At 47.0% G+C, this 12873-nt stretch overlaps 1 protein-coding gene across 1 annotated transcript in view; it reads left to right on the top strand.

The window, feature by feature from the left end:
• nalf2 (NALCN channel auxiliary factor 2) overlaps nt 1-12873 on the top strand; it is a 34847-nt gene extending 21974 nt beyond the window's left edge. Inside the window, exons 2-3 of the mRNA XM_063202635.1 lie at nt 8258-8429; nt 12554-12873. Coding sequence (XP_063058705.1) covers nt 8258-8429; nt 12554-12873 — 492 coding nt within the window. The remainder of the gene's footprint in view (nt 1-8257; nt 8430-12553) is intronic.

Genomic DNA, 12873 nt, shown 5'->3' with positions numbered 1-12873 from the left:
TCTGTCTGTCTGTCTGTCTGTCTGTCTGTCTGTCTGTCTGTCTGTCCAGGCCTGTGTGTGTGTGTGTGTGTGTGTGTGTGTGTGTGTGTGTGTGTGTGTGTGTGTGTGTGTGTGTGTGTGTGTGTGTGTGTGTGTGTGTGTGTGTGTGTCCAGGGCTGTGTGTGTGTGTGTGAGTGTGTCCAGGGCTGTGTGTGTGTGTGTGTGTGTGTGTGTGTGTGTGTGTGTGTGTGTGTGTGTGTGTGTGTGTGTGTGCGTGCGTGCGTGCGTGCGTGCGTGCGTGCGTGCGTGCGTGCGTGCGTGCGTGCGTGCGTGCGTGCGTGCGTGCGTGCGTGTGTGTGTGTAGTGTTTGATGTGTGTGATGTGTGTGCATCCCTGTGTGTATGGTGGGTGGGTGGTTGGGGATAGGGATGGGAGGTGGTCTGGCTGGTGGTCTCCATAGATACTAATTCTGCGCCTGCCTGGCAACACTTCCTGTGCGCGGTCCCACAGCGTAACAACAATTAAGACAGGCAGGATTTCTCTTAATTTAGAGCAGGACACAGAAGGGGTTTCCATCAATATGTTCCTGTCTCCCGAGGCTGTGTGTAATTATCCTGGGACACGCTGCGCCGGAGGACTCTCTCTCCGTCGCAGGGAAGCCCACCTTTCATTACTGCAGACGACCGGAGTTACATTTCTCACGCTAAGTAAATAAATAGGCGCTGTCAAGTCGCATGCGCCTGAAACGAGTGAGTTATATGATTCGATATTGTTCTGTTTCCTAGCGATTTATGAGCCATAGCAGTGCAGTGTGCACAGTGGAGGGATTTGGCAGCGTTTAGGCAAATAGGCCTCTGATGATCACTTCTGAAACATCTCGTTGCCTTAGCTACCGCTCAGGGCAGCACAGCTTGAATGCAGCGAAGACCTGATTAGTCCTGGATAACATACAGTGCAAACCTTTTTTGTTTTGTTTTTTTTGAACACACACTACTAAAGATGTGGCTGTGTTGTGCAAACAAAATGATTTGAAAACAGAAAATGTGTTTTTTTTTCTCACGCTCTCTTCTTTCCTTACTCCCTGTCTTTCTCAGCTCGTTTGGGTGCTTTCTTTCTCTTTAACTATCGCTCTGTCTTTCTCTCTTTGTTTCTCAGTATACCTTTCTCCATTTTATTCTCTGTGTAGGCTCAAAGGGTGGAGTTAAACTAGAACGTGCTTTCCCTCATAATTAGCCTCCAGTTCTGACAGATAGCTAAATTTAGCGGCCAGAGAGAGGGAGGGAGCGAGGGAGAGACAGAGAGAGAGAGAGAGAGAGAGAGAGAGAGAGAGAGAGAGAGAGAGAGAGAGAGAGAGAGAGAGAGAGAGAGAGAGAGAGAGAGAGAGAAAGAGAGATATCTGAGATTAGTATTCTACCAAACATTCGCTCAGCTCATATGAGCCCAGACACCAGCCGCGGCACAGAGCAGTGGAGCCCATCGCTGCTAGTTAATTACAGATTAAAAGGTGTGTCCCCCCCCAAACTCACCACCAGAATTTCTACAGCAACAAAGCAGTGCATTCTGAAGGCAATTTAACCTGAGCCATTGGTGTGTCCCCCAAACTTAATAGCAGAATTACTAGCAACAAAGGAATGGATTCTTGGTGTGTGATTTGCCTGATCCATTGGCGTGTCCCCCAAATTTACCATCATAATTACTACAGCAACAAAGCAATGGATTCTTACAATACAATACAATACAACATGTACTTATAGCGCAGTATCACAACTATGAAGTTGAATTCAAAGCGCTTTAAAATCCACACACACACACATTCCCACACCAGCTCTGGAGGCTGCTGCACGATGCCAGTTGTCTGGAGTGTTCATGTGAGAAAGTGCACACTCATGCACGCATGCACACACACAAACAAAGAAAACAATAAAAGATAAATAAAAAGATTATGCTGGACACAATCATAACAATCATAACCTAATTTCATAACATCAAGACAATGCAATGACAAAAATGAGTGTGTGTGTGTGTGTGTGTGTGTGTGTGTGTGTGTGTGTGTGTGTGTGTGTGTGTGTGTGTGTGTGTGTGTGTGTGTGTGTGTGTGTGTGTGTGTGTGTGTGTGTGTGTGTGTGTGTAAATATAGTACGTGTGCTATACATATACCAGTATATACAGTATGGTGTACGATTTAACCAGAATCATTAGTGTCTATTAGTGTGTCCCACAAATGTACTGTAGGCTTACCATGACAACAGCAACAGAGCTAACTAAAGGCACCATACCATACTGCCAAGGACCGGTTTTGATTCCAGCCAGAGATCATTTTCTGAACCTCCCACATCCCTCTCTCCCTAGTATTTCATCAAAAATAAAAATGAAAGGCATAAAACAGCTAAATATAACACACATGGTCCATGATCTGTGTGAATGAAGGTAAACGAGCTTGACTCCACCTTTGGTGTTGCCTTAATGGGGGGGCACATGGTGAGATTATGACAGAAGGTACCCTGGTGTCTGGAGTGCACCCTTTGATTATGGAGTGCTGTGGCCCGGCGTCTGGTGTGTGAAAGGCTTTTCCTTCTCTGTGCTGTGCTGTGCTGTGCTGTGCTGCAAGCAGGGGACAGGGAAGTGTGTGTGTCCATGTGTGTGTGTCCGTGTGTCCGTGTGTGTGTGTGTCCGTGTGTGTGCGTGCGTGTGTCTGTGTCTGTGTCTGTGTGTGTGTGTGTGTGTGTGTGTGTGTGTGTGTGTGTGTGTGTGTGTGTGTGTGTGTGTGTGTGTGTGTGTGTGTGTGTGTGTGTGTGTGTGTGTGTGTGAGTCTGTGAGAAGGCTTCTGATTTATCACAGCTGAAGTGTTTGTGACAGGGTGGAAAAAATGGCAGTCATTCACAGCACAGCAATTACCGCAGATTTCTCTCTCTGCAAGTCTCTCTCTCTCTCTCTCTCTCTCTCTCTCTCTCTCTCTCTCTCTCTCTCTCTCTCTCTCTCTCTCTCTCTCTCTCTGTGTAAGTAAGTGTGTGTGTGTGTGTGTGTGTGGAACCGCAGATGTAAAAACTTGTGAGAAGTGTATTTACAGTAATTTATGTCTCTTCATATCCCTCTTCACACACACACACACACACACACACACACACACACACACACACACACACACACACACACACACACACACACACACACACACACACACACACACACACACACACACACACACACACACACACACACACACACACACACACACACACACACACAGAAACACACACACAGAAACACAGACACACTTTCTTTACTCACCCTCACTCTGTCACACACAACAGTACTTATACTACTGTGCTGTGGTTGTGTGATTGTGTCAGCGTTTTTTAATGAAGCCCCAGTCTTGCCTTGCGCTAGCTAGACTGTGTCCCCAGGTCTCTTACTGCCTGCCTGGGCTTATTGTCCGGGAGAGAATACCGTCAGCCAGTTCCCTCTTCAAGATATCTCCACTCTTGCGAGCAGTTTGGAGTGGTTTGGTGCATACCGAATAGGAGGACCCTCTCTCTCTCTCTCCCTCCGAAATGCTACGCTATTCAAATCCCTGAAATGGCTATTTTGGTGGCAGCTCACAGAAGATGATGGGTTAGAGCAGTGTTTCCCAACCTTTTTTCACGTGCCCCTGGTTGGGAAACAGGGGGTTAGAGGGGTTGAGGATACAGGGCTGGACCGGCCATCTGGCATAGCGGGCATTTCCCGGTGGGACTCGCAACCTTGTGGGCCCCTATTTTCAGAAATGTAATATATATATTAGATATAATTTCTTACATTTCTGAAAAGAGGGCTCCACAAGGGCGCGGGGCCTAGCCTGATTATCATCGACTTTCAAATCTCTTTGAGACTTACAATTAGCATTTCCCAAACGGCATTTCCGAAACGGCCTCCCCTGAAAGTACTTGCATTGCCCTTGACCTGACTTGTAGCAACGCTGAAGGTGTTACGTCACAAGGAGGGCATGGCCTGGCTATGCGGGGCCCACGGGTGAGTCAGTTCTGTGCCGCCAGTTATGAGGGGTCCCTTTAAGTCAGCAGTGCCTGGGCCCTATTTCCTCCCCAGTCCAGCCCTAGGACACAATGAGCAGAAAGTTGGCTAGAGTCCGTTATTGTTATGGCTCATCTCCCCACAGGCGTATATACAGTACAGTACGCCATACATTTGCAATTTGATTATTACAGACAGTATATTGCAGTGGTTCTCAACCTTTTTTGAACAAATGCCCCCTAGACCTCATCCTAAGCCTCCCCACACCCCCTTGACCTCATCATAAGCCTACCCACGCCCCCTTACAATTAATACAAATGTAAATGGACTAATGCCCCCAACTTAGCACCGCTCCATTTCAAATGTATCCATTATGTACTGCCCCCGTTGAGAAACACTAGTATATTGGGTATGAAATGGGTTTATATGCAGCATGTCTGTGCGTCTCCCTGCCGACTTTGTGCAGCTTTTTCCGAGGAAACTCTCTGAATCTCTAACCAGCCAAGCCTGAGACTGAGCCTTATCTGATTATTCGCGATGATGAGAGCCACCATCAGATCCAATCAGCGTGCATATAATTCAGATTGATGCTCATTAGCTACGCCCCCGGTCTCCTGATTGTAATAGTTCCCCAAGCGCGGCCCAAATGCGATTGCAGAGTTGCGGAGGAAACAGACTTACTGTACTCCCGTGGCCCCACAATCGCAAACACAACAGAGATAAAAATCCACAAGTTCATTACTCGCCAAGAAAACTTCAGGCAACGTGCGAAACGTGCAACATGAAGTTTAAAGCCGTCAGCAAAATGTGCCCCCCCCCCATCACCCACTCCATAACTCTAACCTTTTAGTATGACAGAGGTGTTCCCACGCAGTTCGTCCCCCTCGGGGCCACAAACTCACCACCTCGTCAGTGCATTGGTTCGACAATGGGAGGCACAGTATGAGACCACTGAGCTGAAGGTCTTAATAGCCCAACGGTACCACACTGTATTGAGGCCTCGGGAGGGAGGTTTACTAACGATCCACGCCACACTCTGCTAGTTGGCCTCTGTCACACTAGCATAGTGCTTCTCAACGTCGGCTCTACAGCCCATCAGGGGGCATTGGGTAGCCCTAGGGGGGTGTTGAGAAGGATACAGCTGAGAGGGGCGGTGCTCAGTTGCCGCTGAGGTGTATTGGTCTATTTTATTTATTAATACGTTGACAGGCTTATGATGTGGCCAAGGGGGCATTGGGGGACTTGTGATGAGGTCAAGGGGGCGTTTGTTTGAGAATCACTGTTCTAGCAAGTGAAAAGGGAATATACAATTGCTATTCAGTGCAGTTACCTGGTTTAGAAGGAAAATGAAGGAGAATGCCAGGCTGTTGTTAGTGGCATGCAGCAAATCTATCGCCACTCTGATGATTCGAACAGTCCATTGTTCGAAAGGCATTTTGCTTTTTGGAGGTTTTTCACAGGCAGCATAGGTCTGTTGACCTTCTTTAACCCTTTAACGCAGAGCCTCTGTTATAACCTCACTATCCCCAAAATGGTAATGATGACCACGTCTTAATCGGTTACAAAAGACTCTGCCTTGTCATAGCAATGTTGTTATGATGTCGTTGAGTGTTTTCAGCAAAGAGTGAATAGGCCCGTCGACGGGACCATCTGCAGTAAGCGGCTACCTTTCTGAATCTAGAACTGACAACAACTCTATACCTTTGATGACCCTAGATCAGTGTTTCTCAGCAGGGGTGCCGGAGCACCCTGGGGTGCCGCAGGCCTTCCTCAGGGGTGCTGCGGAAACGTGGCTGATAAATAAATTATGTAATATAATACATATTTGTCTAAATTGATAAGTTAATGTTAGTCAGTGGAATCTTTCATCTGCCATTTACGCACAATAAAGTAAATATAGGTCGCCCCAGTCAGCTGCAACTTCGAACATAGGTCGTGTGACATCTCCCAATGTGTTACTTTTCTAAGCTTGTGTGGTATTGGATGCGGTGCCATGTTACAGCTTGTTGTCTGGGGTGCCTTGAAATTTTGAATGAATTGAAAGGATGCCTCGCCTAAAAAAAGGTTGAGAAACACTGGCCTAGATGACCACCTCAGTTACTAAACACGAACAGACCTGTGCTGGCCAGACACAATCCCCAGACCAACAAAAAAAAGTATATATAACACAATTGCCATGCACCACTGATAGAAAAGCCAAGGCTATCTGGAAGCTTTGCAATGGCCAGGAAAAAAAAATATCAAAGGTAACAGGAGGGATGTGATGGCTATTTTGAACCTTGTCTGTTTCCAGGGATCCGCTGGCATCCTGGGGTGAGTTTGTTCTTTACGGTGCACATACATCCATCTTCCCTCGTTCCCTGTCTGTGATGAAATAGTGGAGCAAGGGAGGGCAATGAGGCGCTGGGGCTTAGGATGGGATTACAGCCGCCTCAGACGCCCGGGCAGGCCAGACTGCGGGAACTCATGCTCATGAGACAGATCACAAGCTGTGCAAGCTAAGAGAGACAGAAAGAGAAAGAGAAAGAGTGAGAGAGAGATCCTTTTGTCAGTCCTCTCGTTTCCTCTCTCCTTCCCTTTCTTTTTGTGTTATGTTCCTTCGCTGTCATCTGTGCTGTGCTTTCTCCTGTGCTGTCCTGTCCCATCCAGTCATACCCTTCTTCTCCTCTGCTCTCCTCTCCTCTCTTCTCCTCTCCTCTCCTCTCCTCTCCTCTCCTCTCCTCTCCTCTCCTCTCCTCTCCTCTCCTTTTCTTTCCTTTCCTCTCCTCTCCTCTGCTCTCCTCTCCTTTTCTTTCCTTTCCTCTCCTTTCCTCTCATCTCCTCGCCTCGCCTCACCTCACCTTACCTCACCTTACATCTGTTCGGATCTGAACTGATGCCTCCTCTCCTCTCCTCTCCTCTCCTCTCCTCTCCTCTCCTCTGCTATTCCATAGGCATCCATAGGCAAATAGCAACATGCCTTGTGTACCTTACTGCTGGCCACAATTTCCCCATGGGGACAATAACGTTTATATCTAACTAAGCTCACTCTGCTCTCCTCTCCTCTTTTCTTGTCCTCTCCTGTCCTCTGCTCTCCTCTTTTCCTGTCCTCTCCTCTCCTCCTTTGCTTCCCTATGAAGAATAGCACCAAAGCACCACACCTAACAATAGTGGTATCTCACTTTCTTTTAAAGTTACGTAAATGCAGCTGAAAACCAAGTGGAAGTTATTGATATTTCACATCAACGGTGAATCAGCCGGCATCATTTTTATGGGTGCCTTTGATGCATTGTGTCGGTTCGTCAGAAAACGATGGGGTCTCGGCCACCACTACTGCGTATCCATTTAGAAATTCAGGCCTACACTACACATACACTGCAGAGGTTTGTAATCTCTCCACAGAACACCCACTAAACACCCACACAAGGGTGCTGCCGAAGGGCTGTGTGGAATTAGTTCATGGAGTTTGGTGGAAACTACCTCGGATTATAATCACAGACTAACTTTAGATACTTCTTTTGAACAAAACACCCATTGGCATGCAAAACCATCTCCCTCTCCCTCTTCCCTTAACTTCCACTTTGTTCTTGTCTGCTCCTCTTTCTTTCATCATTAATAATAAAAGAATGATAACAACAAAAATACAACATTAATAATCATTATTATAATGTACATTCCATTTTAAGCAGAGGTCCCTTGCCTCGGGTATAGTGTCTTTAGATGGAGAAGAATACAGTATATTTTGCTTTTGCTTTGGCTCTGCATCGTTCTTCTTCCTGTTTTCAGTCATGCAAGGTCTCCTTCACTTTCTTTCTTTCTTTCTTTCTTTCTTTCTTTCTTTCTTTCTTTCTTTCTTTCTTTCTTTCTTTCTTTCTTTCCAAACATTCTCATTTTATTATCCATAATCTAAAATGTACCGCTGTAGGCACTTGTGTAACAATAGGTTTTTTTGACTCAGAGGAAGACACACTAGGGTGAAACCTTAGGGGTCTTATTTGCATCGAATACAAAACACAACTCAAGACACATCGGAGTGTGAGTGTTGTTTCCCTGGGTGTTCTCCTCGGCCCAGGATTGTATACTAATGTAATGTATTTTTAACGCCATACTGTATTGCTGACACTGTCTTCTTCTTCTTCTTCTTCTTCTTCTTCTTCTTCTTCTTCTTCTTCTTCTTCTTCTTCTTCTTCTTCTTCTTCTTCTTCTTCTTCTTCTTCTTCTTCTTGTTCTTCTTCTTCTTCTTCTTCTTCCTCTTCTTCTTCTTCTTCTGCCTCCTCCTCATCTTCTCCAGTCTGTCTACAAGGCCTGGTTGTGTGCGGAGTTTTTCCCCACCTCGCAGCAGCAGTGTGTCCACCGCGTCCCGTGCAAGCAATACTGCCTGGAGGTGGAGACCAGCTGTCCCTTCGTGCTGCCGGACAACGACGACCTGGTGTACGGAGGCCTGTCCAGCTTCATCTGCACAGGTGAGGGCAGCAACCTGACCCAAACACTAGGGACACTAGTGTAGTATAGAGGCTTGTTTTATCTGCAGAGGTAAGCATTCGCAGTTCACACGCTATACATCCATCCCAATACCTCAGCCTTTCAGGTGGGTAGATACCTGGTGTATGGAGGCCTTTCCAGCTCCATCTACACAAGTGAGGGCAGCCCCTGACACAAACACACGGCAACAGCAGCCTGGAGGGGTAGTGACACTAGTGTAGTATCAAGGCTTGTTTTATCCACACAGGTAAGCCGCGGCATGCTATACGTCCATCCCAATACCTCAACCTTTCTGGTGGGTAGATAGCTGTACCTGGTGTACAGAGGCCTCTCCCGTTTCATCTGCACAGGTAAGCACTAACACTATGCACCCATCCCAATACCTCAATACCTGGAACCAGTCTGGAGAGGCCTCCCCAGCTTCATCGGCATTGCTACTGAAGGCCAGTACGCCACACACACTATGCATCCGTGCCAATACCTAGTACGGGCAGTCATGGGTGAGCGGTTAGGGCGTCAGACTTGCATCCCAGAGGTTGCCGGTTCGACTCCCGACCCGCCAGGTTGGTCGGGGGAGTAATCAACCAGTGCTCTCCTCCACCCTCCTCCATGACTGAGGTACCCTGAGCATGGTACCGTCCCACCGCACTGCTCCCCATGGGGCGCCACTGAGGGCTGCCCCCTTGCACGGGTGAGGCATAAATGCAATTTCGTTGTGTGCAGTGTTCACTTGTGTGCTGTGGAGTGCTGTGTCACAATGACAATGGGAGTTGGAGTTTCCCAATGGGCTTTCACTTCACTTTTTACCACATAGTGTGAATTATATTACTAGGGGTTACTGATGAGTGTGGACTGTAGGCCAATACTCACACACAACGCATCCCTCCCAATGCCTTGCACCACAGTGAATTACTAGGGATTACGGACTATCTTCACAGGTAAACACTCGCACTATGTATTCATGCCAATACCTTATCTTAGCAGTTCCCAAACATTTCCCACCGGGACCCCCTTTTGGACATGAGAATATCAATATTTCAGTTCATAGTGTAAAGCAGTGGTTCCCAAACTTTTTCCCCTGCGCACCCCCTTTTACATATCTTACACCCGCACACACACACACACACACACACACATAAAACATTTAACAGACATAAATAACAGTTAAAAACGCATAAAAAGGTGGAGGGGTTGAGAGGTGTACCACCACTGCAAAACAATTGCCCATACTGGGACGAATAAAGGCTACTACTACTACTACTACTGATTTCAGTGTGGTTCGCGCACCCCCTAAGCGAATGTTGCACAACCGCACATTTTGAGCAAAACTCATTTCCAATAGACCTGACGTTTTTTCTGCCATCATTACAATGGAACTTGTTGCATGACAAGTCTAGGAGTTATAAATTACACTTAAAAATGCATCCTTCCAACATACAATTCACCAAACAACATGTAATGTTCATTAATTCTGTAAAAACACACATCTCAGCCAATACTCTATTCAGCTCGCACACCCCTTGTGGCAGGCCGCACACCTGCAGGGGTGCACGACGCACCCCAGTTTGGGAAACCCTGGTGTAAAGCAATCATAAATGGCAACCTACCTCACCTTGTCAATGCCTGATGGATGTGATCCTCTACTCTCAGGCGACTCAAAGCACTGCGGGCGGACACAAACAAATATACTCATAGATAGACAGACAACTGGCCAAACTCCCTCAGGTGAAATGTACTGTAATTGCTGGGGGTTGCGTACCCAGTTACCCCCCCTACACCACCAAAGACACAACAATAGCAGTGACAGTGACAGTTTCTGGAGTGCAGAGACCTCCACTCGCCTGGTAGACCTGGACCACACTATTGGTCCCAATTCCCTAAATTATGGGGACTGCCTATCATGACCAGAAAATAATATGAGGCACACTTTTCAAAATATAATTTCTGAGTTTATGGACACTACAGTTTGCAGCATGGAAGTGGGGATAGGGTTGGAAAATGGATTGCCTGGTCCGCCTCAAACCTAATGTCATTGTCCCCAAGTCGTTCAGGCATACTGTACATCCCGTTAATAGACAGGTGCCTTAGTATGCAGCACCACCGCTCCTCTTTTACTGTAATGCAATATTTAGTGCAGAGTAATGGAACGCATTATTTACTGCTTTCAGCCATCCTTCCTAAAATTTAGCCCACGAACCTTGGAAAGTTGCTGAGCTCACTATTGCTGCGGAAGAATATAAAAGAATATTGAGTGGTGATACAGTAGGTTCCTGATATCATGGCCCTCCTCACTGCTGCTTCACTGAGAGAAGGAAGGACGAGGTGAAGCCTCCATCTATAGCGTTGCGTATGCCTCAGCTCAGTTATGATCTCTCCCCGCGGCGCTAGTCGTAGTCTGGGTGTCTTTCACTTGATATTGACTGCAGTGGTATGTGTAGCGTAGCGCTCCTCAGCGATGACGTCAATGCCGTGCTTGAATTGAATTGACGAGCATAGGAGGGCTCACAGCCAGGTAAGTGGCAGACATCACGGCCGTACGGTACGTCAGAAACCAGATGAAGGCCGATACTATCATATTAAAAAGCCTGCAGAGCCCACACTTCCATAAAGAATGATTCTTATTACTTCATACACAGTAGATTTTGCAGTGCTTATTTATCATCTAGGGAGTTGGAGGAGCAAGACTGAGTGTTAAATGAGACTCTGAAAGTGTTGAATTATCACTGCAGAGTTTACTGCGTTTCCTGCCGATGCAGAGAGTTGTACAACTTGCCAGTATTTCTTTCAAGAGGAGGAGATTTGTCAGTAGTTTCATTGCATTCATTTATAATGTGAAGAGTTGAAGAAAGATTACTTCACATATAAAAATCTGCACATCTCCGCCGCAGTAGCCTAATCGTGGGAGACAGACTAGACAGCAAGGGACTCAACCCACTGACAGGAAAGATTTTATTTCATTTTGTTATGTGATGTTTTCGTGTAAAACCTTGTCCTCTGCAGTAACTTAATAGTGCTATACAGTATGTAACTCGCTGCAGAGTGCAAACACAATGCTGTCCAGCAGACCTCTGCATTGCCTTTATCTGTGATTCTCTCTTTCTCTCTCTCTCTCTCTCTCTCTCTCTCTCTCTCTCTCTCTCTCTCTCTCTCTCTCTCTCTCTCTCTCTCCCTCCCTCCCTCCATCTTATCTCTTACTCTTTTTCCTTTTCTGACTATATTCTCCCTCTAGCTGTGATTCTCTCTCTCCATCCTTGGCATGTTTCCCTGTGCGTGCGTGCGTGCGTGCGTGCGTGCGTGCGTGCGTGCGTGCGTGCGTGCGTGCGTGCGTGTGCACGCGCACATGCACGCTCAAGAGAGAGAGAGAGAGAAAGAGAGACAGAGACACAGAGAGAGAAAAATGGAAAGAGAGAGAGAAAAGACAGAACTACAACTTTGCTGTGCTGCCAAATGTTGCATTTGCTCCCACAGAGGGCGCTATTTACCCAAATAATACATTTGAAGGGAGTGTAACACTACAGGGGCGTCAAACTCATTCGAAGGGAGTAAAACACTGTACAGGGGTGTCAAACTCATTTTGGCTCAGGGGCCACATAGACTCAATTTGATCTCAAGTGGGCTGGACCAGTAATATAATTGCAAAATATTGCAAATTTCTGCTTCCTAGCGGAAATATATTGCTAGTCAATCATATCAAGGTGGATGTCAAGCAGGTATATCATGAGTATTAGCTGTAAATGGCAAGCAAAAAAGGCAAATTTGATCCAATTATTGAAAACTTGAAATCTCAGACAATCTGTATTGAACTAACTGGCGGGCTCCATCTGGCTCCCGGGTCTTATGTTTGACACCCTTGCTCTAAAATGACAAACTTTTTTTCTTCCAAAATGCGTGCCTTATATATCCTTGTATGTCCCTGAAGAAATACAGTATATCTTTTGAATATCCCAAGAAAATAAATTAATGGAAAAAGCAAAAATTAAACTAAACTAAACTAAACGCATGGACTTCCTCTTCCCCTTGCTATCACGTCATGACACATTGTTGTTCTGTCTGTCGGTTTGTTTGTCTGTCTGATGTCTGTCTGTCTGTCTGTCTGTGACTGCAGGCCTGAAGGAGGCCGTGGACAGTGGCAGTGACGGGCCGGAGTGTTGCGACGTCAGGTGGAGCGGGTGTGACCCGGCCGTGGGGGCGGCGTGTGCCCTGACCCAGCTGCAGGGGTCGTCGTCGTCATGGCCACCCCGGTCGCCGTGGCAGGCGGTGTCGTGCGCCTCGCGCCTCTGCGGCAGTGGCCGCCTCAAGCTGTGCATGCTCGTCCTCATCTTGCTGCACACCGTGGTCTCCATCACAACCATCGCTGGCGGCAACGCGGGCATGGACGCCATGGTAACGCTGGAGGAGAACGCCACTGCTGTCCGGGAGGAATGA

The sequence above is a fragment of the Engraulis encrasicolus genome, chromosome 7 (genome assembly GCF_034702125.1).
Source record: "Engraulis encrasicolus isolate BLACKSEA-1 chromosome 7, IST_EnEncr_1.0, whole genome shotgun sequence".
NCBI classification, from domain to species: domain Eukaryota; kingdom Metazoa; phylum Chordata; class Actinopteri; order Clupeiformes; family Engraulidae; genus Engraulis; species Engraulis encrasicolus.
Note: the sequence above shows the minus strand (reverse complement) of the source record. Positions and strands in the feature narration are given on the sequence as shown.